The sequence below is a fragment of the Babylonia areolata genome, chromosome 26, assembly GCF_041734735.1.
Source record: "Babylonia areolata isolate BAREFJ2019XMU chromosome 26, ASM4173473v1, whole genome shotgun sequence".
In the NCBI taxonomy this organism is placed as follows: Eukaryota; Metazoa; Mollusca; class Gastropoda; order Neogastropoda; family Buccinidae; genus Babylonia; species Babylonia areolata.
Window position 1 is genome coordinate 46,670,683 of NC_134901.1, and position 27,512 is coordinate 46,698,194.

General features: G+C 43.7%; 1 protein-coding gene across 4 annotated transcripts in view; it reads left to right on the forward strand.

Moving 5' to 3' along the window:
- Window positions 1-27,512, forward strand: part of LOC143300857 (inositol 1,4,5-trisphosphate-gated calcium channel ITPR2-like) — a 393,676-nt gene that overhangs the window by 301,551 nt on the left and 64,613 nt on the right. For all 4 annotated transcript variants that reach the window (XM_076614816.1, XM_076614817.1, XM_076614818.1 and 1 more), the window contains 8 exons: window positions 3,862-3,969; window positions 5,928-6,064; window positions 8,542-8,609; window positions 9,086-9,141; window positions 10,103-10,264; window positions 11,117-11,355; window positions 12,146-12,230; window positions 12,774-12,961. In XM_076614816.1, coding sequence (XP_076470931.1) covers window positions 3,862-3,969; window positions 5,928-6,064; window positions 8,542-8,609; window positions 9,086-9,141; window positions 10,103-10,264; window positions 11,117-11,355; window positions 12,146-12,230; window positions 12,774-12,961 — 1,043 coding nt within the window. The remainder of the gene's footprint in view (window positions 1-3,861; window positions 3,970-5,927; window positions 6,065-8,541; window positions 8,610-9,085; window positions 9,142-10,102; window positions 10,265-11,116; window positions 11,356-12,145; window positions 12,231-12,773; window positions 12,962-27,512) is intronic.

Here is a 27,512-nt window from a genome sequence, read left to right on the forward strand (position 1 = left end):
ACAGCTTTCAAGATAAAACACAACACAACACACTGAGACATAATACAGCTTTCAAGATAAAAACACAACGCAACACACTGAGACATAATACAGCTTTCAAGATAAAACAAACCCAGACCAGCATAGGACGAAGCATTCACTGAAAAACACAGACCACCATAAAGGAAAGCCCTCCACAAAAGCAGATTATCATAAAACAAAGCTCTCAACAAAAACAGACCACCATAAAATAAAGCTTTCAGGAATAACATATTACCATAAAACAAAGCTTTCAACAAAAACAGACCACCATAAAATAAGGTTTTCAGGAATAACATATTACCATAAAACAAAGCTCTCAACAAAAACAGACCACCATAAAATAAAGCTTTCAGGAATAACATATTACCATAAAACAAAGCTTTCAACAAAAACAGACCACCATAAAATAAAGCTTTCAGGAATAACATATTACCATAAAACAAAGCTTTCAACAAAAACAGACCACCATAAAATAAGGTTTTCAGGAATAACATATTACCATAAAACAAAGCTTTCAACAAGAAAAACCCAGATCACCCTAAAACAATTGTTTCAACAAAAACAGACCACCATGAAGCCACAACATTTTAAAAACAAAACAAACAAAAAAACATTAACCATAATCAAACAACCGTAAAACAAAGTTTTGAACGATAAAATCAGACCACCATACAACAAAACCCCAAAATTAGACTGCCATAAAACAAAGTTTTAAACAAAACCCCAAAATCAGACTACCATAAAACAAAGTTTTAAACAAACCCCCCAAATCAGACCACCATACAGCAAAATTTTAAACAAAACCCCCAAATCAGACCACCATACAACAAAGTTTTAAACAAACCCCCAAAATCAGACTACTATAAAACACAGTTTTGAACAACAGAATCAGACCACCATACAACTAAGTTTAAAACAAAACCCAAAAATCAGGCTACCATGAAATAAAGTTTTGAACAATATAATCAGAACACAATTGAACAAAGTTTTAAACAAAAACCCAAAACTGCCATAAAACAAAGTTTTGAAAAACATAATCAGACCACCATACAACAAAGTTTTAAACAAAACACACCACCATATAACAAAGAAAACAGACTACCATACAACAAAGCTTTCAGCAAAATCAGAGAACCTTAATTTAAAAAAAAAAAGAAAAAAAAAAAGCTTTCAACAAACAACAACAAAAAAAGAAACCAGACTGCCATCAAACAAAGAAAACCGAACAAGAAACAACACAACGCAATGCGCAACAACAAAGACAAAGCAAGGCAAGGCAAGGAGTGTATTTCATGTACTCTGTGAAGGCTGTGGAAACATAATGTATATGAATGATAGTCAGCCGTTTCCGACAATGACCCATCAGAACAGCAGAGGAGGAAACTGCTGTCCCCAGCAATCATACCCTCAACCAACAGTTACACACCCACACCACACTACACACAGTCGCAGCTCCACACAGCGAGTCAGAGCACCACACAAAACAACAAGACAATGCGCAACACAACACAGCAACAACAGCAACTCAAAAACACCACCACGGTTAATACAAAATATGACACAGCAACAACAGCGACTCAAAAACACCACCACGGTTAATACAAAATATGACACAGCAACAACAGCGACTCGAAAACACCACCACGGTTAATGCAAAATATGACACAGCAACAACAGCGACTCGAAAACACCACCACGGTTAATGCAAAATATGACACAGCAACAACAGCGACTCGAAAACACCACCACGGTTAATGCAAAATATGACACAGCAACAACAGCAACTCAAAAACACCACCACCGTTAATACAAAATATGACACAGCAACAACAGCGACTCGAAAACACCACCACGGTTAATGCAAAATATGACACAGCAACAACAGCGACTCAAAAACACCACCACGGTTAATACAAAATATGACACAGCAACAACAGCGACTCAAAAACACCGCCACCGTTAATACAAAATATGACACAGCAACAGCAACTAAAAACCAACACCAGCATAAATACAAAACGCAACACAAGAACAGCAACTCAAAAACGCCATCACCATTAATACAAAACATGACACAACAACAACAGCGATACACGACACAGCAACAGCAACTAAAAACCAACACCAGCATAAATACAAAACGCAACACAAGAACAGCAACTCAAAAACGCCATCACCATTAATACAAAACATGACACAACAACAACAGCGACTCAAAAACGCCATCACCATTAATACAAAACATGACACAACAACAACAGCGACTCAAAAACACCACCACCATTAATACAAAACACGACACAACAACAGCAACTAAAAAACAACACCACCATAAATACAAAACACGACACAACAACAGCAACTCAAAAACACCACCACCACAACAACAACACACTTCCACACATTCAGGTTTGTGTCGGTGGGTGGAAATGACGGCGCAGCGCCATCAGGAACCAATCAGTTCTGTTCGTTCAGAGACAGGAACAACCTCAGTGTCCACAAGACTGCCAAGGGGAAGGAACTGTAATTTACGATGATGAGAGTGGGGGGAGCAGGAAGGGACGATGGCTGGCATTTTGGGGGGTTGGGGTGGAAGCCAGACGCGATGATTGCATGTTTGGGCCATGAAAGAATTCAGAGAGCGATTGTTTCTTCTGCTGAACTCCTCCTCCTCCTCCTCCACCTCCTCTCCTTTCTCTGTCGTTTTGGATGCGTGACAGGGTTGCCGTGAGGGGTGGTGGTGGTGGTGGTTATGATTTGATTCTGTTTGTGGTTCTGTCTGGCGGTCTCTGTATCTCTGCTGCGCCCCCTCCCCCTTCTCTGTCTCTGTTCCCCCCCTCTCTCTCTCTCTCACTCTGTCTCTCTCTCTCTCATCCTTTTCTGGGTCTGACAGCCTGTCATTCTCTCTCTTCCTCCCTCTCTCTTTGTGTTTCTTCTGGCAGTCTCTGTATCCAAAATCTCCCCACCTATCTCTTGTCCCTCCCTCCCTCACACACTCTCTCTCTCCCCTCTCTCTCTCTCTCCATCTCTCTCTCTCTCTCTCCATCTCTCTCTCTTTCTTTCTTATCTTTGTCTGGGTCTAAATAGCTTGTCATTCTATGGTTGTGTCGGTGTGCATCTGTCCGTATGTCTGACTGTATACACATCTATCTCTCTCATTGTATGTCTGTATGTGACTCTCTCTCTCTGTCTATCCCCCCTCTCTCTCTATCCCCCTCTCTCTCTATCCCTCTCTCTCTCTCTCTTTCCATTACGATACGTGTACATACCCCTTCATAAGGGGCCTTGGCATATACAATAAATCATCTTGAATCTTGAATCTCTCCCTCCCTCTCTCTCTCTCTCTCTCTTCCTCTCTCTCTTTTTTCCTCTCTCTCTCCCTCCCCTACCCTCTGTGTGTGTGTGTGTGTGTGTGTGTGTGTGTGTGTGTGTGTGTGTCGCATCATCAACCACAAACGCTTTCGTACTCTTAGAGAACAACACTGTCATTTAACTTTCTGTGATAGTAATGTATGGCATCACAAGCATCATCATCGTGGTCACTATTACATGTGTGTGTGTTTGGGTGGGATAGCGGGGAGGGGGAGAGCGTTTGTGTGCGCGCGCGCGCGCGCGTGTGTGTGTGAATGGTTGTCCCAGTACGACACATCATTAATCTTAACAATAAATGGTGATTATGATTGTCTTTTTTAATGGCAGATGTGTTGTGGCATATATTATGGATCATCTTGCCACATTTTACCGCCTCCTTTAAAGTGAAACTGAAACTGATCTGTTGATGATTTTGTGTGTGTGTGTGTGTGTGTGTGTGTGTGTGTGTGTGTGTGTGTGTGTGTGCAGGACCTGTCTCAGTACAAATACAACAAGCTGATCACCAAGTCTCTCAACATCCTCAACAAGGTCTACTCTTCCAAAACCAACATGTTCAAGCTGTCGGCAAAAGCTCAGGTATGATAGCCAGCTGTGTCGGACTGTGAGCATCAGGGGTGGTATTCTTCATTTTGCCTGAAGACTAGTTACCGTTGAGGTGGCAGGGACCTGTGTGTACAATTCACCTTGAAAGTACAGTTATCTTCGTGTTGAAGACACGCACGGTGCACTCATGTAGCTAACGCCATCGTCTGTATTTAAAATGGTGGAGAGAACCTTTTTTAGCATGCTCTTTTTACTTCGTGCGGCATCACAGTTACTTCCGTTTCTTTCTTTGGTTTCGCAATGGCGGCAAACTTCGTGACTGGGGAGAGATGGTGGAAGAGCACCGAAGCGGTTTGTGTGTTGCAGGTCATGTGTCGACTTTTGTACAATGCCCCAAATATGTACACGTTTAAAACAAGTTTGTTGGTATGCTCTGCGTCATCGAAACTACTGAGTGGGTTTAACCTGTCGCTAAAAATATGGTTCCCCCCGCAAAGCTCGCCTGTTTTCTCTCAACAAAAACAACACAACAAAAGGATCAGCCATGATTACTCCGGCTTCAAGGGCAGTCACCCATGGCAGGCAGGAAGCACGGGTCAGGTTCTGGTGTTCCTGAATACTGCTTACCTCGGGCAGTTTGCCTTGCTATGTGTAGGTTTTTCTACAGCGTGCTGATGGTCTCTTGAAAGTCGCCCAAGAACAGCAGAGGAGGCAACTGCTATCCCGACTATCGGAGCTAGAATTTGATTATAGTGGAGAGTGTCTTGCCCAAGTCTCCACTCCATCGAGCTAGACTTGAGGACAGCTGGCGAATGGATGGTCCATGAAAACTAACAATCCTCCTGGCTGCAGCACTGAGAGTCAGCGCAATCTGGCTCCTAGTTAGAGAGAAGATAGCCCTTCATCTACAGACGCTAGACACTGTGACGGCGAACTGGGGCGTTTGGACATCAAGGCCAAGATGGCAAATCTGTAGCCGGACCCCGAAGAGACAGCCCTTCACGAGACGTAAACTGTAAATAATTGCCATTGCAGTGGAGAAACCATTGACCAAGCAGCTGTTATTTGGCTGTGGACCCAGCTGTGGTTCACTTTCATTTCTTATCATGGATCGAGTGTGAAGAGGAGACTTTAACAAAAGCACAAAATAATGAAAGAGGCGCCCACCACCCCCTCACTCCCACTCGCTACCTGGCCTTTCGCTGTGCTTCCTTCTGCTGTAATGAATTACCGTTCCCAGACACGAACAAGTGCCGTGATGGGTTTTTTATCTGGTGTGTTGTGACTCCATTGTGTGTGTTTTTGTTGAATCATATGATGTACGCCAAATTATATATATGTGTAGACTTATCTGCATGTGAGGGTAACAGACTTCACCGCACTTGACAATTGCTCTTACTGAGATAATGAAGTAATTTTGACTATGATTCTGGGTACTGCATTCATCCCTACTCAGATTCTGATAACACAAGAATCTGATTCTAGCTCTGATTCTGATTGTGGTTCTGCCTCCAGATTTGAGAGTCATAGTCCGTCACAAAAGGCTAAGCTGTTAATGACTTACCATTGTAATGGAGAAACAATTGATCATACAGCTCACACTTTGCTGTTGACCCAACTGTAAGTTTATGTCAATCTGTGATGTAAGCTAAGCGTTGGGCCGTGATATATATATATATATATATATATATATATATAGAGAGAGAGAGAGAGAGAGAGAGAGAGAGAGAGAGAGAGAGAGAGAGAGAGAGATGGTGTATGCCAAATTATATAATGTTGTGTGCCAAACTACACTGAACTGCTTGTAAAAAAAGGATAACATACTTTACCACACTTGATTATCGCTCTTACTGAGATAATGATGTCATTCTGAGTCTGATTCTCAGTCTGCATTCCCATTCCTCTATACGCAGATTCTGCTGACACAAGACTGATTCTTGTTCTGATTCTGACTATGGTTCCGCCCCCCCTCTCTCTTTCTCGCTACGCAGGTTCTGCTGACACAAGACTCTGCGCGCGTGCATCGCGAGGTGCTGAAGAACATGCCTCTGCTTCGGCGTCTTGCCAGGGCCAAGCTGGATGACCAGCAGGTGAAGCTCATGAGCGATATCCTGGACGACCTGGCCGAGTAAGACTCCACATGTTTGGTTGTTTATTTCTCTGTGTGTGTGTGTGTGTGTGTGTGTGTGTGTGTGTGTGTGTGTTGTGTTTGCTTACTTTGTGTATTTGGTGTTTGTTTAAATTTATTATCTATGGTCTGTTATTTTGGGGGCATTTTTGTTTGTTCTGTACGATTGTTTTTTTGTTTTTTTTTCAATGATCGATTGATTGTTTGTGTTTTGTTGTTGTTTCTTCTCTATGAATTGTATGGTTGGTTTGTCATCTGTGTGTGTGTGTGTGTGTGTGTGTGTGTGTGTGTTTCGTTCTCTATGATTGGTTGATGTTTTTTTAGGTAGGGGTGGGGGTGGGGGTTGTTTGTTTTACTTGCTTACTTGAGTGCCTGTGCACCGTTTCAGTGGCATCACTCCCACGTCGCTGATTCCCAGTCAGGGAACAATCGATGATAGGTAGCCAGAAGGCCGAACACCTGAGGAGACCCTGCGCTGCTGCTGAGTCACTGTGGTGGTGTTCAGTAGTTTAGTGCCTGTTCCTCCATACACGGCCACACCCGGGTTTGTCTGTCGCAGTCCCAGTGTTGGAAGCCCCTCAGGGAACTGTCGATGTCGAGTCGCCAGGAGGCCACACACTAGAGGAGATCCTGCGCTGCTGCTGAGTCAGTTCGGTGGTGTTCAGTGTTTCTTGTTTCGATTTAACTATACTTGGGATACCTCCGATTAAGCCCCCCTACTGAAGACAATAACCGCTTAGTCGAGGAGCCAGACTGACCGAGCGTCCAGCCCAGCGGAAGGTGGCTGAGTGGTAAAGACGCTCATCCGCCAATACAGTGTCCGTGAGGGTCTGGGTTCGATTCCCGCTGTAGCTCTTTCTTCCAATTTTGACTGAAAAAAAATCAGACTGAGCGTCTAGTCTTTTGGGTGGGACGATAAACCGAAGCCCCGTGTGCAGCACGCACTTGGCGCACTGAAAAAGAACCCACGGCAACAAAAAGGTTGTCCTCTGGCAAAATTCTGTAGGTCCACTCTGATAGGTACACAGACATGGAGTGATGGCCCAGAGGTAACGCGTCCGTCTAGGCAGCGAGAGAATCTGAGCGCGCTGGTTCGAATCACAGCTCAACTGCCAATATTTTCTCCCCCTCCACTAGACCTTGAGTGGTGGCCTGGATGCTAGTCATTCGGATGAGACCATAAACCGAGGTCCCGTGTGCAGCATGCACTTAGCGCACGTAAAAGAACCCACGGCAACAAAGGGGATGTCCTGGCAAAATTCTGTAGAAAAACCCACTTCAATAGGAACAAGAAATAAAACTGCAACAGGAAAAAATACAAAAAAATGGGTGGCGCTGTAGTGTAGCGACGCGCTCTCCCTGGGGAGAGCAGCCCGAATTTCACACAGAGAAATCTGTTGTTATAAAAAGAAATACAAATACATATAGACCAGACATGCACTCAAGGCCTGACTAAGCGCGTTGGGTTATGCTGCTGGTCAAGCATCTGCATAGTTGATGTGGCGTAGGGTTATTGATTTGTCCGAATGCCGCGACGCCTGCTGGAGAAACTGAATCTCAACACCTCAAACCCTGCCCAGAGTGCAGAGCGCCACCACGTCCCTCCAACGACAGTCCCCCCTGAATCTGCCATCACCGTCCCTCCAACGACAGTCCCCCCTGAATCTGCCACCACGTCCCTCCAACGACAGTCCCCCCTGAATCTGCCACCACGTCCCTCCAACGACAGTCCCCCCTGAATCTGCCACCACGTCCCTCCAACGACAGTCCCCCCTGAATCTGCCATCACGTCCCTCCAACGACAGTCCCCCCTGAATCTGCCATCACGTCCCTCCAACGACGACAGTCCCCCATCAATCTGCCATCACCGTCCCTCCAACGACAGTCCCCCCTGAATCTGCCATCACCGTCCCTCCAACGACAGTCCCCCCTGAATCTGCCACCACGTCCCTCCAACGACAGTCCCCCCTGAATCTGCCATCACCGTCCCTCCAACGACAGTCCCCCCTGAATCTGCCATCACGTCCCTCCAACGACAGTCCCCCATCAATCTGCCATCACCGTCCCTCCAACGACAGTCCCCCCTGAATCTGCCATCACCGTCCCTCCAACGACAGTCCCCCACCAATCTGCCATCACCCTACCACACACTCTGACGACTCTCTTTGATGCTTAACTGACCTACTTCCGTGAGCAAGGCTTTGATTGGGTTCAGACGATTTCGTTGTGGTTGATTACAAAGATTGGTTGAGTATTATTTTCTTGAAAAGCTTCACTGAACACAAACCAATAATTATCTTAGTGAAGCCTCCCCCGGTTTAGTTCGCTTTTGTTTGATTTCTGAATAAACTTGCTTAATGAAGATTTTGTTAAGTTTGGGGATGATGTGGTTAACATTTGTTTACTTCCGTATTTTTGGGTCTCATAGCGAGTGCAGATGTCATCTGTTTCGTGGTGTTATGTTCTTGTCTGTTCAGGTTCTGCCATCTGCCCATGACTCCTGATGAACCACACCCCATGAACCAAAACATCCTCATCTCCAATGGTGTGTATACATCTCTCTCTCTCTCTCTCTCTGTGTGTGTGTGTGTGTGTGTGTGTGTGTGTGTGTGTGTGTGTGTGTGTAAGTGTTTGCGCACATGTTTATGCGAAAATCGTATCTTGTTCATCTTTACTTACAGATTTGTTGTATTCTTTTTTTTCTTTCTTTCTTTTTTTTCGCGTTTTTTCTTAATCGATGACGTGTAAAGGTCTTACCAGAAAGACAGATCAGAGTACCCTGAGGAATACCCTTTGCAGTGTTTGTAATTCGACATACTTGTTTCTTTTTTTCTTTTTTTCAGATTTTTCAGATATTCAATGCTCTTTCACTGATTTTGTTTTGTGCGTTTTATTTTCTTCTTCTTTAAAAAAAAATCTGGTTCATTTATTTATCTTTGTGGTCAAGGATTGTGTGTGCTGTTGGATTACTAAGTGTAGACGGTGCTGAGGTTTGATGTTTGATTTCATTTTCCATTCCAGGAATCCTCATCATTCTCTTCGAAATCCTCGTTCAGGAAATCGACCCCAAGCTCTTGGTGAGACTGCCGGTGTGTTTGTTTTACACTCATGGGTGTAAACAGATGTGTGTATGTAATTGACACGATGTGTGTGTGTGTGTGTGTGTGTGAATTCAACTTCAACACTGACATTTTCACAGCCACTACAAGTGGCATAGGAACCAGTCTTGGCAGGAAGGTAGGTTTGAAAAATTCACCTTGAGGTCACCTCCTTCATAATGATATGGTGAGCAGGGTGAGAGGTCAAAAAGTCAATGTCATTATCTGACAAAGAAAAGGATTAATAGAGACCGTTCTTGCATAAAGTCTTATTTATTCATGGATTTTTTTGTGTTGGTTTTGTAGGGGTTTTTTTATTTTTATTTTATTTTATTTTTTTATATACCTGTTATGGGTACAGCATGATCCCTTAAGAAAATCGGAGGTTAAAGGTCAAGGTCACAACATGGCATATGATATTGATTGGACAAATTTCTTCGTTCAAGAAGGAGGTCCTCGTCAAAGTTTGTGCAGTGGATGGTAATGGTAAAATCACAGATTGTGTAAAGATTAAGGTGAGAGGTCAAAGGTCATGTCACAACCCGGCGTATCGGGGAAAAAGTAAAAGCATAATAAAATTTGTTGTTTTTATCCAAAATTCAATCAAATATGTTAAGCCATGTAGTAATTCGTTTAGCCAGAACAACAATGGTTCGTATGAATTTTTGAGATAGAGGTCAAGGTCGCATTACCACATAATCTATTTTTGCTTCTTTTCTTTCTTATTCTTTTGTTGGATTAAAGAACGTAGCACTTTCGTCCATAGTGACGTCACTGTTATGGTCATAGTTGTAAGTGTGATGCTGCTGCTGCTGATCACGATGATGATGACAATGATGATGACTACGATGATGATAATGATGATGACGATGATGGGGATGATGATGATGACGACGACAATGACGACGACGACTGAACGAACGACTCCCGCTGCCCTCAGGAGCAGTACGCGGGGATGACGGACATCTTCAAGAAGACGCTGTACCTGCTGAAGCTGCTGGCCCGGGAGAACGAGACGGTGCAGCACCACATCTTTGAGAGGCTGGACATCCTCCTGGAGGTCCGCGTGGTGGAGAGCGACCTGGCCATCGCCCTGGCCGAGGTTCGAGTCTAGACTGCCTGCATACCTACTTGCCTGCCTGCTGTCCAGTTCTTCACGTCTGAAAGAGGCGGAAAGAGGGGGAGGGAGATTGTGTGTGTGTTTGTGTGTGTGGGCGTGTGTGTTTGTGTGTATGTTTGTGTGTGTGTGTGTGTGTGTGCGTGTGTTTGATGGGGGGGAGAGAGAGAGAGAGAGAGAGAGAGACCTGCCATCGCTCAGGCGAAGATTTGAGTTCAAGCTTCTAACAGTCTACGTCTGCCCTTTAAGTTTTTTCTTTTACTTTTTCTTTATTTTCCTTAAAGAATATATATTCTTTTTGATGATTTTTGTATCTCCTCCTCCTTCTGCTCCCTCATTTCTTCTTCTTCTTCTTCTTTTTCTCGTCCTCCTCCTCCTCCTTCTCCTCCTCCTCCTCTCCTCCTCATCCTCATCCTTTCTCTTCTCTTCCTCCTCGTTCTCCTCCGCCTCCTTCTCCTCTTCTCCTCCTCCTCCATTACTTTCTCCTCCTCCTCTTCCTCCTTTTTCCACCTGCTCCTCTTCCTCCTTCTGCTCCTCCTCCATTACTTTCTCCTCTTCCTACTGCTGCTGCTTCTTCTTCTCCTCCTCCTCTCCTCCTCATCCTCATCCTTTTTCTTCTCTTCCTCCTCCTCCTCCTCCTCTTCCTTTTTTTCTTTTTCACACCACAATAATTTCACCTTAACCCCCCCCTCCCCATTTCTTCATCCCTCCATTCCTTCCCCCCTACCCTCCCCACACCCCTAACCCCACCCCCACCCCACGACACCCACACACCACCTTGTCCACACACCCCCAACCCCACCCCCACCTCCACCTCCACCCCTCCACCTCCCACAGGTGTTCTACGGGAACCAGAACACGTGCCTGAAGATCAACCCCCGCCAGATCCAGAAGATCGTCAACCGGGCCGCCGAGCTGCAGGACCGGGCCCCTGAGTTCCTGGACCTCCTGTCCATGATCGTCAAGGTGGCGGGCACCGGGCTGACCCTCAAGAGGAACCAGGCCTACGTCATGAAGTACATCATGCAGAACTACAAGAAGCTGGCTTTTGTGCTGGACCTTCCTCGGGATGATAGGTCAGGTTATGTGGTGTGTGGAAGGTGTGGGGACGGAGGGGAGTGGGGGAGGGGGGAGGTTGGGGGGGGGTTGCAAAGGGGTGACGCACACACAACTATACCCACTGATTGATGATGATATGATTATGACACACACACACACACACACACCACACCACACACACACACACACACACACACACACACACACATATATATATATATATATATATATATATATGTATGTATGTATGTATATGTATGTATACACTGACATATACACTGTGTACAATTTGTAACGGGGTTTTAAACAAATGGGGAGTTGGTATGTGCGGAAGAGAATAATGAATATTATGAATCGCCTTCGTATATACAGTGTTTTATCGTATCATAGATAGATAGACAGATAAAATCTAATTTGCATTATTTTTGTACACGTATTTACACCCACCATAACAATCAAACAGTCGTTTCGTTAGATTGCTTCGGCGCCAGACCAACACCCCTTTTGTTCAAATCTCAGCTAATAACATTTTCTTTTTAAAGACCTCTGTTCTATGAGACATTTTAGTGATTGCCTCCACTGTTAATTTGAGCTGTTTTCTGTTTAGATGTGCGTGTGTGTATGTCGTCATTATCATCATCTGCTGTAGGATTGAGCGTGGTGGGTCATTTCTGGGCGTGGCTGCGTGTGAATGGGGGGTGATTGCCGGCGATAATTGAGTCGGAACTTGACCAAATTAGAGAAATGCAGATACAAATGGCATTGTTTAATTGATGTGTTGGTTTGGTTTTTTGTGGCGCCGTGCAGGGAGAAGATTCTGACGAACAGCAGCAACATGTCCACCCTGAGGTACTACATCAGCCTGCTGGACCTTCTGGCCGTGTGTGCAGAGGTACTGTAGTATTGTAGTTTTCTTCCTTTCTTTTGTTTTGTTGGTGGTGTCGCAACACGTGGTTCTCGATGTGAAATTCGGGCTGCTCTCCTCGGGGGAGAGCTCGTCGCCATAGTGCAGTGCAATCTGTTGTATTCTACCCTAGTCTACTCTACTCTATTTTTTCTTTACTCTGTTCTGTCTCACGCAGGGCGAGAACATGTTCGCCGAGTCGCTGTTCCATTCCATTCTGTTCTACTCTGCTCTTGTCTACTCTGTTTTATTCTGTTGCACGCAGGGGGAGAAAGTGTTCCGAGTCACTGTTACATTCTACTCTAATCTACTCCAAACTACTGTCTACTCTGTTCTGTTCTGTATCCATGCAGGGGAAGAACATGTTCATCGAGTCACTGTTACACTCTACTCTACTCTTCTCTGTTCTGTTCTGTTCTGTATCCAAGCAGGGCGAGAACATGTTCATCGAGTCGCTGTTACACTCTACCCTACTCTACCCTACTCTACTCTACTCTACTCTACTGTCTACTCTGTTCTGTGTCCACTCAGGGGGAGAACATGTTCATCGAGTCGCTGTGCCAGACCATCCTGCCCATGGAGGACCTGCTGGCCATGCTGAACAACCCTGGGATCGACAACGTGCTGAAGAAGCCCTTCCTGCGCTGCCTGCACCACGTCTACCTCAAGTCCAACGGCAGTGTCGTGGACACCCAGACCTCCGAGATCCCCCACGACAAGTGAGTACCGCGGCGGGTTTTTTTTCTTTATTTTTTATTGTTATGATTATGCTTAAGATGATGATGATGATGCTTATTATCATTATTATTGTCATATTGGTATTGTTGTTATTTTTGTTGTTGCTATCATTATTGTTATCATTATGATGATGATGGTGGTATTTTTATTGTTATTATTATCATTATTATTATTATTATTGTCATTTGGTTCAATTAAAATAAAGTAATAAGATAAAATCATATTGCTTATTGGCCATCCAGTCAGAAAGAGTCAATTTGAAGGCTGACCTCCTGTCAGCTCTTAATCTATAACCAGTCTATAACAGAGAACACAAAACTGATGTTCAAAGTTTTGGGGGATGTTTGTTTGTTTTAGGAGGGTGGTTATGGGTGATTGTGTGGGGTTCTGAAAGGATGGTGGTGGTGATGGGAGGAAGGTAGGGTCTGATGGGTTGGGGGGAGGGGGAGGATACTAGCATAGTTATGCTGATTTGGGTTTGGATTTTTTGTTTCATGAACGCTTATCCATTCATGTTCCTAGCTTATTTTTTCATTATACGAACTGGGTGAGGGAAAAATTCTGAATGAACTCCGGACATATCATTTGCCACGAGTGTCCTGCAGACGTGTTTTACTGACGTAAACAAAAAAGAGAGATGAATTATGCTGTGGAAAACGTACTTTGAAGAACATGCTGCAAAGTGTCCTTAACCTTTCCTCATTTATCGAAACATTCAAAGGATAACTCTATTATAGAAATGTTTGAGGGTCTTTGAAGTGATGTATGTTATTTTGGGTTGGTGGGGAAATGTTAGGTCGATTTTTGGCTGGTTCTTTGAGTCAGTGTCTTCTCCTGTATGGTGGTTTTTAGAGAATGGTGTGTTAGGGATTGTGCTGTGAGTGTGTGTGGTGGGGTGTGTGTGTGTGGGGGGGGGTGAGAGAGAGAGAGAGAAGGGTTATTGGAGAATGTGTGTAATGGCTAATGTTGTATTCTTGTTTGTTTTTAGTGCGCGTGTATTGTTTGATTTTGTGAAACAAACTCTGGAATCCTTTGAATGTCCAAAAATATCATTAATCGTTTCACAGGTATTAGGTATTGAAAGTGATACAGCACAAGAATAGTTACATACCAGTGACAAACTGACATGTTTCATGTACACATGACCATTCCTGCTGTCTTTATGATATGTCTGTTCCTTATTTGTTAGTTTTGTTCTGTGATTTCACAGACTTTGTCATCTGTTCACATGAAATCCACAATGTATTGTGATTGATTTATAGTTTCACATGTGCTTGGTTAAGACAGTGGACCATTTCTTAAAAGGAGAGTTACTTTTGTTAGTTAAATTGTTCTGATAGATATTTAGAAATAAATCTCTCGGACGCTGTGTTAATTTTTTTTGTTTGTTTGATTTTGATTATTCCACTTTTTTATCAATACAGTGGACCACTTCTGAAGAAGAAGTTGACTTTTATTAGTTGAATACCTCTGATAGGTATTTAGAAGCTATTTTCTTTCTGGGAAGCTTTGTTTATGGTTTTTGTTTTTGTTTTTTTCAAATGAAGATTTTCAGATATTGTTAAATTTTTGTTTGATTTATTTTGTTTTTTGATGAAGGATTTTTTTTAAACTGTTGACCTATTGATTCCATGGAAATTCATTCATAATGTCATAATCATTGACGAAGCATACACGGAAATACATTATTGCCACAGCAGAAAGACATACAGATAGGCAGAAGTGTGTCTCACCATTTGGTGTACCTGGTTGGTTGTCTTGTCAGTGAATTCCGTGTGAACCCACCCCTTTTTGCTGTACAGCCCAGTGTCAATGATATCCAGGAGGAAGAGGTTGCAGCTGATCTTAGAGTATGACCGGTAAGATACATTGGAGGCCATGGTGGATGGAACTGCTTTCCCACTTCCTCTTCCTTCTTCCTCTTCCTCCAGAACACGTCTGCTCCTTCTCTGTGTCTTCCCCTTGGTTTCAACCAATTTCCTTTCCCTCTCCTCTTCCTCTTCATCTCCCACCAGAACACGTCTGCTTCTCCTTCAATTCTTCCCTTTGGTTTCCACGGAACTTTCCCTCTCCTCTTCCTCTCCCATCAGAACACGTCTGCTTCTCCTTCAATTCTTCCCTTTGGTTTCCACGAAACTTTCCCTCTCCTCTTCCTCTTCCTCTCCCACCAGAACACGTCTGCTTCTCCTTCAATTCTTCCCTTTGGTTTCCACGAAACTTTCCCTCTCCTCTTCCTCTCCCATCAGAACACGTCTGCTTCTCCTTCAATTCTTCCCTTTGGTTTCCACGAAACTTTCCCTCTCCTCTTCCTCTCCCACCAGAACACGTCTGCTTCTCCTTCAATTCTTCCCTTTGGTTTCCACGAAACTTTCCCTCTCATCTTCCTCTCCCACCAGAACACGTCTGCTTCTCCTTCAATTCTTCCCTTTGGTTTCCACGAAACTTTCCCTCTCATCTTCCTCTCCCACCAGAACACGTCTGCTTCTCCTTCAATTCTTCCCTTTGGTTTCCACGAAACTTTCCCTCTCCTCTTCCTCTCCCATCAGAACACGTCTGCTTCTCCTTCAATTCTTCCCTTTGGTTTCCACGAAACTTTCCCTCTCCTCTTCCTCTCCCACCAGAACACGTCTGCTTCTCCTTCAATTCTTCCATTTGGTTTCCACGAAACTTTCCCTCTCATCTTCCTCTCCCACCAGAACACGTCTGCTTCTCCTTCAATTCTTCCCTTTGGTTTCCACGAAACTTTCCCTCTCCTCCTCTTCCTCTCCCACCAGAACACGTCTGCTTCTCCTTCAATTCTTCCCTTTGGTTTCAGCGGAACTGTCGCTTGTCCCCTTTCTGTTCCCTTCCTACCAAAGTCTTCTGCTGCTTCTCTGTGTCTCCTTTTGGTTGCAACCACCTTGGATGTTGATGATGTTGATGTCAAAGTGGACTGGTGGGTCTCAGGTGCCTGGAAGTCTCTGTCTCTCCTTTATTGTTTTGGCTTGTTCTCTACCCTTCCTGTCTCTCCTCACTCTTCTTCCGGTCTGTCCCTGTCAGTGTCTGGATTGATCACATCGTCTCTGGTCTGTTTCCTGTTGAATGTGTCCATTCTACATTAGTTCTGTTTTTGTTTTTTTTGTTTTTGTTTTTTTTAGTTTGACGATCCTGTACTTTGGGTTTTTTTCTTTCTTTTCTTTCTTCTTATTTATTTATTTATTATTTGTTTGTTTATCTATATTTTGTTTATATCAGCCACTCACTTTTTGTTTACAATCATTTTAACCTTTTTATATTGATTTTGATGCCCACCACCACCACCTACACTCCCACCCACCCCCACACCCCCTACCCCGCTTCCCAGTTTCCTTTCCGCTGTTTCTCAGTTTCTGTCTCGATTTTTGTTTGTTTGTTTGTTTTTGATTGGCCTTCTTTAGGTAATTTGATTCTTCTTCTTTGTTTCAGATCTTATCCCGATCTTTCTTTGTTTCTTGCCGTGACTTCCTTTCACGGTCTGTGTGACCCTGTCTCTTTCCGGTGTAGTATTACCCCCCTCACCCGCACCCCCCACCCCCACCCCACCGCGCCCTCCTCTTACCGCCTGCCTTCTCCCACGCGAACTTCACCTTGTTTCTCACCACCCCTGCTGAAAGTCATGTCCACAACACTCTGATCCCTTTTCGTCCTGTTCGGTCCGGTTTCCGTTACGGTCCAGGACGACGATTGGTCATTGGTTCTCGTTGTGTCTTCTCCCTCCAGCGGAGAAAGCCTGGACGTCTTGGCTGTCTGTTCCGTGTGTTTGTGTTCAGTTTCTGGAAGGAATGCTCTCCTCCTCGCGTTGCGTTTCCCCGAGCAGCACTGATTGTTCTGCCTTTTGTGGCCTCTTGGGATGAATGAGTTAACCTGTTATTTATTGTAGAACCTGGAATGTCATCTTTTGATCTGAGTGTTGTGTTTCTTAACGAACACTCGAGCATGACTGCAAAGAGATTTGTTTCTTATTATCATCCTCCTGTATGTATGATTTATCCAACGAATGTATTTGTGTTAGGATTGTTTATGGGTTTTCTTTTCTTTTCTTTTTCTTTTGTTTTTTATATTACTGCAAGATTACCCACTTTTGACTTTACAATTATTTGGATGCATTTTTTAATGAAGTCCTTCTGTGGGTTCCGGCATTGTAATTTTTGACATTTTTTTCTCCTGACTGACTTTTGTTGTTTCCCGTGTGTGTAGGTGTGTTTCATCTTCATTTTGTTGACGGTTTTCCCTCAAGGGAGCATAGACAGGATGGAAGGATTCAAAAGCCGGGGGGGGGGGGGGGGTGAAAAAAGGGTTGGTTTTTGTGAGTTGATTGGTAAAAATAAAGAACCAACACCTTTTATGGAGTATTTGTTTGGTTTTAGATATCGTTTTTTGCTTGGTAGTAGTAACAGACAACAAGATTTAAAATCATGTGAGAGAAATGTTTTACTCTTTTCAAGAAAGGGGAAAAAAAAGAAGGTTATTGTGTACTTAATTCGCGAGGTAGGTACGAAGTGTTTTGATTAAGTAATACTCGAGGTTGTTTCTTTTACTTTATTTTTTTAGAATAGGAAGGCTGCCACGGTATAAACCAGCATGGATGTTTGTTCTTCTGGACCGCACTCATTTGGTTTCAATGTGGTTTTCCTGCAGTGATACTTTCTAATGAACATTCAAAACAAGAACATGACATGTTGCTGATACTTTTGTCTGCCCCCGAAAGACTGAATTTGAAAATATAAGAATATAGAAGTTTGAAACGGCAACAAATAAATGTTTACGAAAGTGTAAGTATATGGAAGGTACAGTGCAAGTCATTTGGTTTACTTCTATTTCTAGAACGTTGTTCACCAAATCTTGCTGACAGCTGAAGAATGACATCGACAGAAAAGACACAGAGAACAGTATTTAGATTTGAAAAGAAGTCTTTCAGTATCACTTATTGATAGATATATATTGATATACATATTTGTAATCCCTTTCCTGTTGGTTCCCTTCACGTGCCTGGCCGTCTTTCTGTTCTTTCTAAACGTGTTGCACGTGCTAACAGCGCCCAAGCGGAACGCCCCTTCCATGACGTGTACCGAGGGTAACACAACTTGTTTACCCCCTCCCTTCCCTTCCCAACCCTTCGTTCCCTGCTCGTGCCTCCCTCCCTCCCACCCTCCCTCCTGTTCCCTCCCTCCCTCCTGTTCCCTGGAATGCCTGCCTTCCCCTCGCATGACCTTGACCTAGATTGACATAGACGTCATCGTCAGTGTAAGTTGTGCATCATTGCGTCATTTTCCTCAGCGGAATTCCCTGACCCGGTGGGGGGCAAGGGGGAGGGGGCTTTGATTTGTTGCAGGGAAGTGGATTAATAATCTGTCAGTTTCGACTGGTTGGGGTTAGTGGGTGGTGTCAGAAGGTTCACTGATGTCGTTTGATAGTTGGTTCTACATATGAAACGTTGTGGTCACTGTGAAGGGACCAAGACATAGCTGGTTCTACATAATGAAACGTTGTGGTCACTGTGAAGGGACAAAGATAGTTGGTTCTACATAATGAAACGTGGTCACTGTGAAGGGACAAAGACATAGCTGGTTCTACATAATGAAACGTGGTCACTGTGAAGGGACAAAGACATAGCTGGTTCTACATAATGAAACGTGGTCACTGTGAAGGGACAAAGATAGTTGGTTCTACATATGAAACGTTGTGGTCACTGTGAAGGGACAAAGATAGATGGTTCTACATAATGAAACGTTGTGGTCACTGTGAAGGGACAAAGACATAGTTGGTTCTACATATGAAACGTTGTGGTCACTGTGAAGGGACAAAGACATAGTTGGTTCTACATAATGAAACGTTGTGGTCACTGTGAAGGGACAAAGATAGATGGTTCTACATAATGAAACGTTGTGGTCACTGTGAAGGGACAAAGACATAGTTGGTTCTACATATGAAACGTTGTGGTCACTGTGAAGGGACAAAGACATAGTTGGTTCTACATATGAAACGTTGTGGTCACTGTGAAGGGACAAAGACATAGTTGGTTCTACATAATGAAACGTTGTGGTCACTGTGAAGGGACAAAGACATAGCTGGTTCTACATAATGAAACGTTGTGGTCACTGTGAAGGGACAAAGACATAGCTGGTTCTACATTATGAAACGTTGTGGTCACTGTGAAGGGACAAAGACATAGCTGGTTCTACATAATGAAACGTTGTGGTCACTGTGAAGGGACAAAGACATAGTTGGTTCTACATAATGAAACGTTGTGATCATTGTGAAGGGACAAAGACATAGCTGGTTCTACATAATGAAACGTTGTGGTCACTGTGAAGGGACAAAGACATAGCTGGTTCTACATAATGAAACGTTGTGATCATTGTGAAGGGACAAAGACATAGCTGGTTCTACATAATGAAACGTTGTGGTCACTGTGAAGGGACAAAGACATAGCTGGTTCTACATAATGAAACGTGGTCACAGTGAAGGGACAAAGACATAGTTGGTTCTACATTATGAAACGTGGTGGTTATTGTGAAGGGACAAAGACATACGTAGCACAGACAGACAGAGAGTTTCAGGTGCGCTCTTGCAATATACGTATATTGTTTCTATATGTTTTCTTTTAGCCATCTTACCGCCGTATGTATATATATATATATATATATATATATATATATATATATATATATATATATATACACGTTTTGCTCATACGTTAACAGACCAGTGAAGCATAGTTTAGTGTTTTGGAAATGTTCGTCAAACCAAAGGATACGAGTTAAAACGAAGTTTGGCTCAAGGGGTTTATGCATTCACGTGCTCTGTCTGTCAGTCTGTCATTCTCCTATCCCCTTCACCTGCCCCCCACCCCCACACACAAACACATGCACGTAAGCACGCGCTCTCGCGTTGATTGTGACACGGCTTTCGCCTCGATGCAGTGACTGAATTTTCTTAGGTCATCAACATTGTGAAGGAGATGGGCATATTGTGTGTGTCTATGTCTGTGTCTGTGTGTGCATAAAAAGAGTTAAATAATTCACAAAACGTCTCAACTTATCAGCTTACGAGAAGGGCAGGCTAGTACAACAGTTTATGAACCTCCCCGTCCTCTCTCTACCTCCCTGTCTCTCTCTCTCTCTCTTCCCCTCCTCCACGCTCTCTGTCTCTCTCCACACCCTCTCTCTCTCCCTCCCCCCTCCTCCTCTCTCTCCAAGTCTCTCCCTCCCTCCCTCTTGTTTAGGAAGCAATGTATATAAAAGCACTATCCATTCTCTCTCTCTCTCTCTCTCTCTCTCTCTGTCTCTCTCTCCCTCTCTCTCTCTCCCCTTGCCTCCCTACCTCACTCTCTCCCCCCCCCTTCACTTTCTCCCTCCCTCTCTCCCTCTCGCTGTCTTGTTTCGGGATAAATGTATCTAAAAGCAGTATTCATTCCCTCCCCCCCCCTCTCTTTGTGTGTGTGTGTGTATGTGTGTGACTGACTATATAAATCGCCAACTTCTCCCTCCCCACATAATGTGTGTAGACATCAGTGCATGACTCCATGGACCGCATGACTGAAAAAACACACCCAGTCAGAATTTCCCCTGTAGACTGTTCTTCTGTGGAGGTTTGAACGTGGCTCAGTACAGATGCATGAGGAACCCGATCGGAATGTTCTTGCATGAAGGTTGTGGTTGGTTGTGGCCGCAACACGCGACTTCTGCACTGCATGAGTAGATCAAAATTTAAAGTAAGAATTAAAAGCGGGGGATATACTGAAGTGAGATATTGGTAGTGGATTTTCCTCTGTGTGTGTGTTGTGTGTGTGTGTGTGTGTGTGTGTGTGTGTGTGTTTTAAGAACAACAACTCCGGCTTGAATCGAACAGTTGTTGCACATGCACGCAGGCACGCACGCACTCCATGAAACATGCACGCATGCAGTGCACAGCACATGGCAGAGTTAAACATTCCAACATATTTATACCAGCACACAAACAGCGTCTTTAAACTCTTTGGTCTCTTACATGGAACGAGGAGAGAAGATGTTATGAAAGGCAGGTATGTGTGTGTGTGATGAATACTTGTTATAATCATGTATACCAATTCACTGTGTTATCATGTGGGACATTAAAGAACTGCAACAGAGGGCTCGTTGTTTTATCCGTCAGTTTCTTTTCATGAATAGTTTGGACAGAGATAGACATATTACGATAATTCAGTTTGGATAGAATGAGAAATTGGTTTAGTCTGGAAACATGGTCACAAAATCATATGTGGATGATGATGATGTGCAAGTTAAATTGCAGCTTCGTTTGCTTCATTCACCGACCTCTGAGTCTGTTTTTGTCTTTGTGTGTGTCTGTTTGGTGTCTACCTGAGGTGAAGCTTGTTTCTATGTACAGGAATGTCTGTGTCTGTGTCTGTAAGCGCGTGTGTCCTTGTGTGTGTGTATAAGCAACAACTCTGTTTATGGCCATATCACTTTATTTGTGGGTGTCATAATCATCTGTATACGACTGTCCATTGTTTCCCTACTGCATTTGTTGGCTTTACCAAACTATGTAGCCAAATCCTAGTCATGTTCTTCTTTGTCATACCATGAATGGTGGGGTATATTGTTGGACAGTATATTATTGATTAGATATTGAGTATCTCGCATGTATCGCATGAGCCAGAACCCCACTCGCCTTATTACCTGTTATGTTGGATTGATATTTACACACATAGAAAAAAGTGTTTACTATAGTAGACAGTTTTGTAGAAAGCTGTTTGTGTCGAGCCTTCTAAGCATGTGAAAAAATTATGCGAATAATCACGGAATGTGCATAGTGTATGTGTGTGTGTAGCATAGTGGCCTTTAGCTGCTGCATGCCAACATGAGAAGTAATGGTTTATAACCCAATATTATTTCACTGACCGACCATTACACAAGCCCCTACCCTGTTGTCCCCTTAATCAGCCAGCTGTCCACCCAGCGTAGCGTCACGTGGTCCTTCTGTGTCAGTTCGGACTTCTCCTGACTAGTGACAGAAAATGTTTCGGTCAGTAATAGTGTGTGTAAGTTTGCTCAGGTTCGAACGATTAATTACACGAATGGTTCTGTATGTTATAGGATCTAGACTTCTTCCATCCCTTAAGAACTGCGATCAGCAGCAGTTGCTGGCGTACTGAGGGTGGATGTTAGTGGAAATTTCGATGTTCGTTTTAGCACTTTGGGGTGTCTTCATTGGTTCTGATGGAAGTTAAAGGGCACTCCAACGTTAAATTGCCATATGTGTGTTTTTGTTGGTTTTCATTTGGCACCTTGGGGTGTTTTCTTTGGTTCTGATGGAAGTTAAAGGGCACTCCAACGTTAAATTGCCATTTATGTGTTTTTGTTGGTTTTCATTTGGCACTTTGGGGTGTTTTCTTTGGTTCTGATGGAAGTTAAAGGGCACTCCAACGTTAAATTGCCATTTATGTGTTTTTGTTGGTTTTCATTTGGCACCTTGGGGTGTTTTCTTTGGTTCTGATGGAAGTTAAAGGGCACTCCAACGTTAAATTGCCATTTATGTGTTTTTGTTGGTTTTCATTTGGCACCTTGGGGTGTTTTCTTTGGTTCTGATGGAAGTTAAAGGGCACTCCAACGTTAAATTGCCATTTATGTGTTTTTGTTGGTTTTCATTTGGCACCTTGGGGTGTTTTCTTTGGTTCTGATGGAAGTTAAAGGGCACTCCAACGTTAAATTGCCATTTATGTGTTTTTGTTGGTTTTCATTTGGCACTTTGGGGTGTTTTTATTGGTTCTGATGGATGTTAAAGGGCACTCCAACGTTAAATTGCGATATGTGTGTTTTTGTTGGTTTTCATTTGGCACTTTGGGGTGTTTTCTTTGGTTCTGATGGAAGTTAAAGGGGACTTCAACGTTAAATTGCCATTTATGTGTTTTTGTTGGTTTTCATTTGGCACCTTGGGGTGTTTTCTTTGGTTCTGATGGAAGTTAAAGGGCACTCCAACGTTAAATTGCCATTTATGTGTTTTTGTTGGTTTTCATTTGGCACCTTGGGGTGTTTTCTTTGGTTCTGATGGAAGTTAAAGGGCACTCCAACGTTAAATTGCCATTTATGTGTTTTTGTTGGTTTTCATTTGGCACCTTGGGGTGTTTTCTTTGGTTCTGATGGAAGTTAAAGGGCACTCCAACGTTAAATTGCCATATGTGTGTTTTTGTTGGTTTTCATTTGGCACTTTGGGGTGTTTTCTTTGGTTCTGATGGAAGTTAAAGGGCACTCCAACGTTAAATTGCCATTTATGTGTTTTTGTTGGTTTTCATTTGGCACCTTGGGGTGTTTTCTTTGGTTCTGATGGAAGTTAAAGGGCACTTCAACGTTAAATTGCCATATGTGTGTTTTTGTTGGTTTTCATTTGGCACTTTGGGGTGTTTTTATTGGTTCTGATGGATGTTAAAGGGGACTTCAACGTTAAATTGCCATATGTGTGTTTTTGTTGGTTTTCATTTGGCAGTTTGGGGTGTTTTTATTGGTTCTGATGGAAGTTAACGGAGACTTCAACGTTCCTTTGGTACTTTGTTTATCGTCACTAGTTCTTGTACACATGTTATGTGGGCATTAGCGGGTGTGTGTGCTGTTGTTGTTGTTGTTGTTTAATTTGTGTGTGTGTTTGTTTTGTTTTTTATGCTGGGTGTGAATATGCCTGCGGAAGAGATCTACGGGGAAATAAGTAGAGACTATAGACGAACCACCACAGGCTCAATGTTAGGGGCGACTTTTATCTCTCTCTCTCTCTCTCTCTCTCTCTCTCTTTCTCTCTCTCTCAACCAGGGTTGTTTCCCCTGCAGAACACAACAGCCCGTCAGTGCAGTGACTGTACTCTCTGTCAACGCCTTCAAGTTTAAGAGCGGACTTGCTTGTCACTGGAGAAATCTACCCACCTTGTACTCACCAGCGTGTCAAGAATAAACAGTCTGTAGACAACGTAGTACATATTGTTTTGGGGTGGTTTTTTAGCATCTGATGCCTGCCACGCATTTGGCTAAACAGGCAGTTTTACGCGGCAAAACGACGAACAGGTCCTTTGGAAGGGTCTCAAGCGTCGTACACGTCAAGTGAATTGCAAGTCAGAATGTTATGTTTATATTAGCACCATGCGCAAAGTGCAGTGAGGTTGTGGAGGTGGTGAGGAGAAGCGATAGGCGTTGTGCACTGTTGTTTTCATTAAGCTGTAGCTGTCATCTTGGATGCTGCAATGTCATACACATCTGTTGACGGATCAGTTTGAAATCTTCCAGTCGCTGGCGTGTCTTCACACACAACACACACACACACACACACTCACACTCACTCTCTCTCTCCCTCCCTCTCTCTCTCTCTCTCTCTCGCGCGCGCGCGCGCGCGCACTCGTTTATATATCTTGACTATCTTCAGGCTAGTCTGAATTTATTCATTGTTGATGTCTTATTTCACTTATTTCTTTATACCTTTGTTTCATCTTTCTGTTTGTTGGGATGTGCCGTCCATCGTCCGGTTGGTTTTCAAGTCAGGATGACAGTTTCAGCCTCAGGAACCGTCAAGATGTATCGCCCACTGTATTCCACAGGCCATGGCTTCTGTCATGAACTGCTTTACTTTAGTAGCTAACGTTGTTTACATTGCACTGATGAACATGCTCAGCCCTGGCTATGCTGAGACAGGCTATCCATTGATGCTATGCTGAGACAGGCTATCCATTGATGCTATGCTGAGACAGGCTACCCATTGATGCTATGCTGTGATGCTATGCTGAGATAGGCTACCCATTGATGCTATGCTGAGATAGGCTACCCATTGATGCTATGATGAGACAGGCTACCCATTGATGCTATGCTGTGATGCTATGATGAGATAGGCTACCCATTGATGCTATGTCAAGATAGGCTACCCATTGATGCTATGATGAGACAGGCTACCCATTGATGCTATGCTGAGACAGGCTACCCATTGATGCTATGCTGAGACAGGCTACCCATTGATGCTATGTCAAGATAGGCTACCCATTGATGCTATGTCAAGATAGGCTACCCATTGATGCTATGCTGAGACAGGCTACCCATTGATGCTATGCTGTGATATTCACTCCATTCCACCCTCCCTTTACCCGCTTACCCTCAACTCACCATTCAAATCCCCGCCCCCTCTTTACCTACCTTGAAACGGTCACAACTGTCTACAATCACCAGTATGCGTGACAGGAAATTAAACAGATTTGACGTTCTCCTTCCTGGTAGAGCCAGGGCAGGGATATCAAAATTTAACACCCTATGCGAGACTTTACTGCGCATCTCCACATGCTGAGTTTGTAACACGGGCTGTAGCAGCCAGAGATGCCTCGCTCTTGGTCACTTCGCTGTACAAGCTTCACGGAAATGCAAGGGCTTTCTGAAATACATCAGTCAGGAGCCTTTTTATTTTAGTCATTTTATCTTATCGTTTGGATAGGCATTAAAGGTGACATGTGTGGAGAACACGTGTTTTATAAGATGAGGTTGACGAATCGGGGAGGAAGAGGGGGGCGGGGGGATGGGAAGGGGGGGGGCGGGAAAGACTCCGTCCCCTCAAACCCTCGAACTTGGAAACCTTCCCCCACACAGCACACAGAGAGCCCTGAACAAGTTCATTTGAAGTGTTCCAGCCAACAGGTTGTTCAACTCAGCTTGGTGAAAAGACGAGTGGGAGGGAGGGGTGTGTCTTCTTTAGCATCTATCTCCTCTTCCCCCCCACCCCCCTCCTCTTTTCTCCTGACTTCTAATTCCTCATCACAGATCGTGTTTTATTATTTTATTATTATTGTGTGAGGCTTCGCGCTGGATTCCCTCACACTACTACGACCAGCTACTAACTCAGGTGGATGAATGTTGTTTTGTTTTTTTGTTTTGTTTTGTTTTTGTTTTTTTGTTTAAGGAAACATGGGCTTTGATAAAATCGTGCGCTACAGCAAGTACTACAAGTGGTGTGGGGAATGGAATGGTATTCCTGTTGTTCTGTGCTTCAAGTCGTACGCTGTGGCAACCACAATTCTCCTGTGAGAAATGGAGTGTGCGTCGGTGGTAGATGTGGTGTTGTGTGCTGCATGTGAGTGTGTATGTAAGTCACGGACAGCTTCCAGTCAGTAGACTTGTTTAGTTCTTAGTGTTACAGTACCATGTCTGCTCTGACGCCAGCGGTGGCGAAAGGGTTATCGAGTTGTATGTATTATCTGATCATCGTAAGAAATTGTTGGTTTCTTGTGTTTCATGTTGAAAGTTTATGTATGCTGTAAAGCGATATATATATATATATATATATATATATATATATATATATATATATATATATTACCTTGAGGATGTATGTCATAATTCTGTGTTTGTGTGTGTGTGTGTGTGTGTGTGTGTGTGTGTGTGTGTGTGTGTTATCCACACTGTATATCTTGGGTTCATACACGCGAAATGTCTCCATTTGTTCAACATTCTTCAACCAAATCTGGGCATACCCGAAGCAAGATAACGGTTTGTTTCCATTGACTACATCAGGAATCATTGCCAGCGAGACACACTTTGCCAAGTGTTGTGTTTCCTTGACTCAGTTGGAAGACCTGGACCTCGTAGTGACGGATGGCCCACGTTGTATGGTAGTCAGTAGTGACTCTGACTATCAAGACAGCAGAGGAGGCAGCTGCTGTCCCGGCTGTCTGGGCCAGAATTTGAGTATAGTGGAGAGTGCCTTGCCCAAGTTACATCCCCACTCTCTGGGCCAAGAGATATTTAGGACAGTCGGCGTTGGCATGGCGCCCAAAGACCAACTAGCCCCCAAGGCTGCAGCACTGAGCCAGTCCCCCAAGGCTGCAGCACTGAGCCAGTCCCCCAAGGCTGCAGCACTGAGCCAGTGCTATCCTGCCTCCTAGGTTTGGAGTCCTAGTCCTTCACAAAAGACTAATATGTAAATCAATTCCCTATTTCAGTAGATAAACCACTCACCATACAGCTCTCGCTTTGCTGTCGGCCCGACTGTAAGCTTATATCAGTTTCTGATTTGAGCCGATCGTTAAGTCCTTTGCCCTCTTCAGAAGTGCGTCTTTGTTATTCCGATGTTCTCACTAACAGGGCATATGTTAGTTTTTCCCCCGACCTAGCTGACAACATGATATTTATGACTGAAAAACAAAGCATCCTCAACTGTCCTGTTATAAAGTCAGAATCAGTATGGTGTTATCCACAGATTGCGGAATGTCAGAGTTTCATCCTTGTCGATATGAATAATATATAGGTGGGGATTTTTATATATAGTATTTTGTGTGTCAAATTTGGCGGCTTTTGCGTGCTAGTTTCGAATTCCTCTTCATTTCAAAATGCCTGTCAGGGGAGATAAATCTTAGCCGGCCAATGAATGGAGATGACATCCACAGACCAGAAGCTGAGTTTTGCCAACTGGGCCGATGAAGAGGTTAACGCTTGGTGAGCCGGCTACACAAGGTGTGACACTGAACTGGTCTGGTCATGTTTTTTTCCCCAGAAACGTTTTGCTTGAGACAATTAAAAAT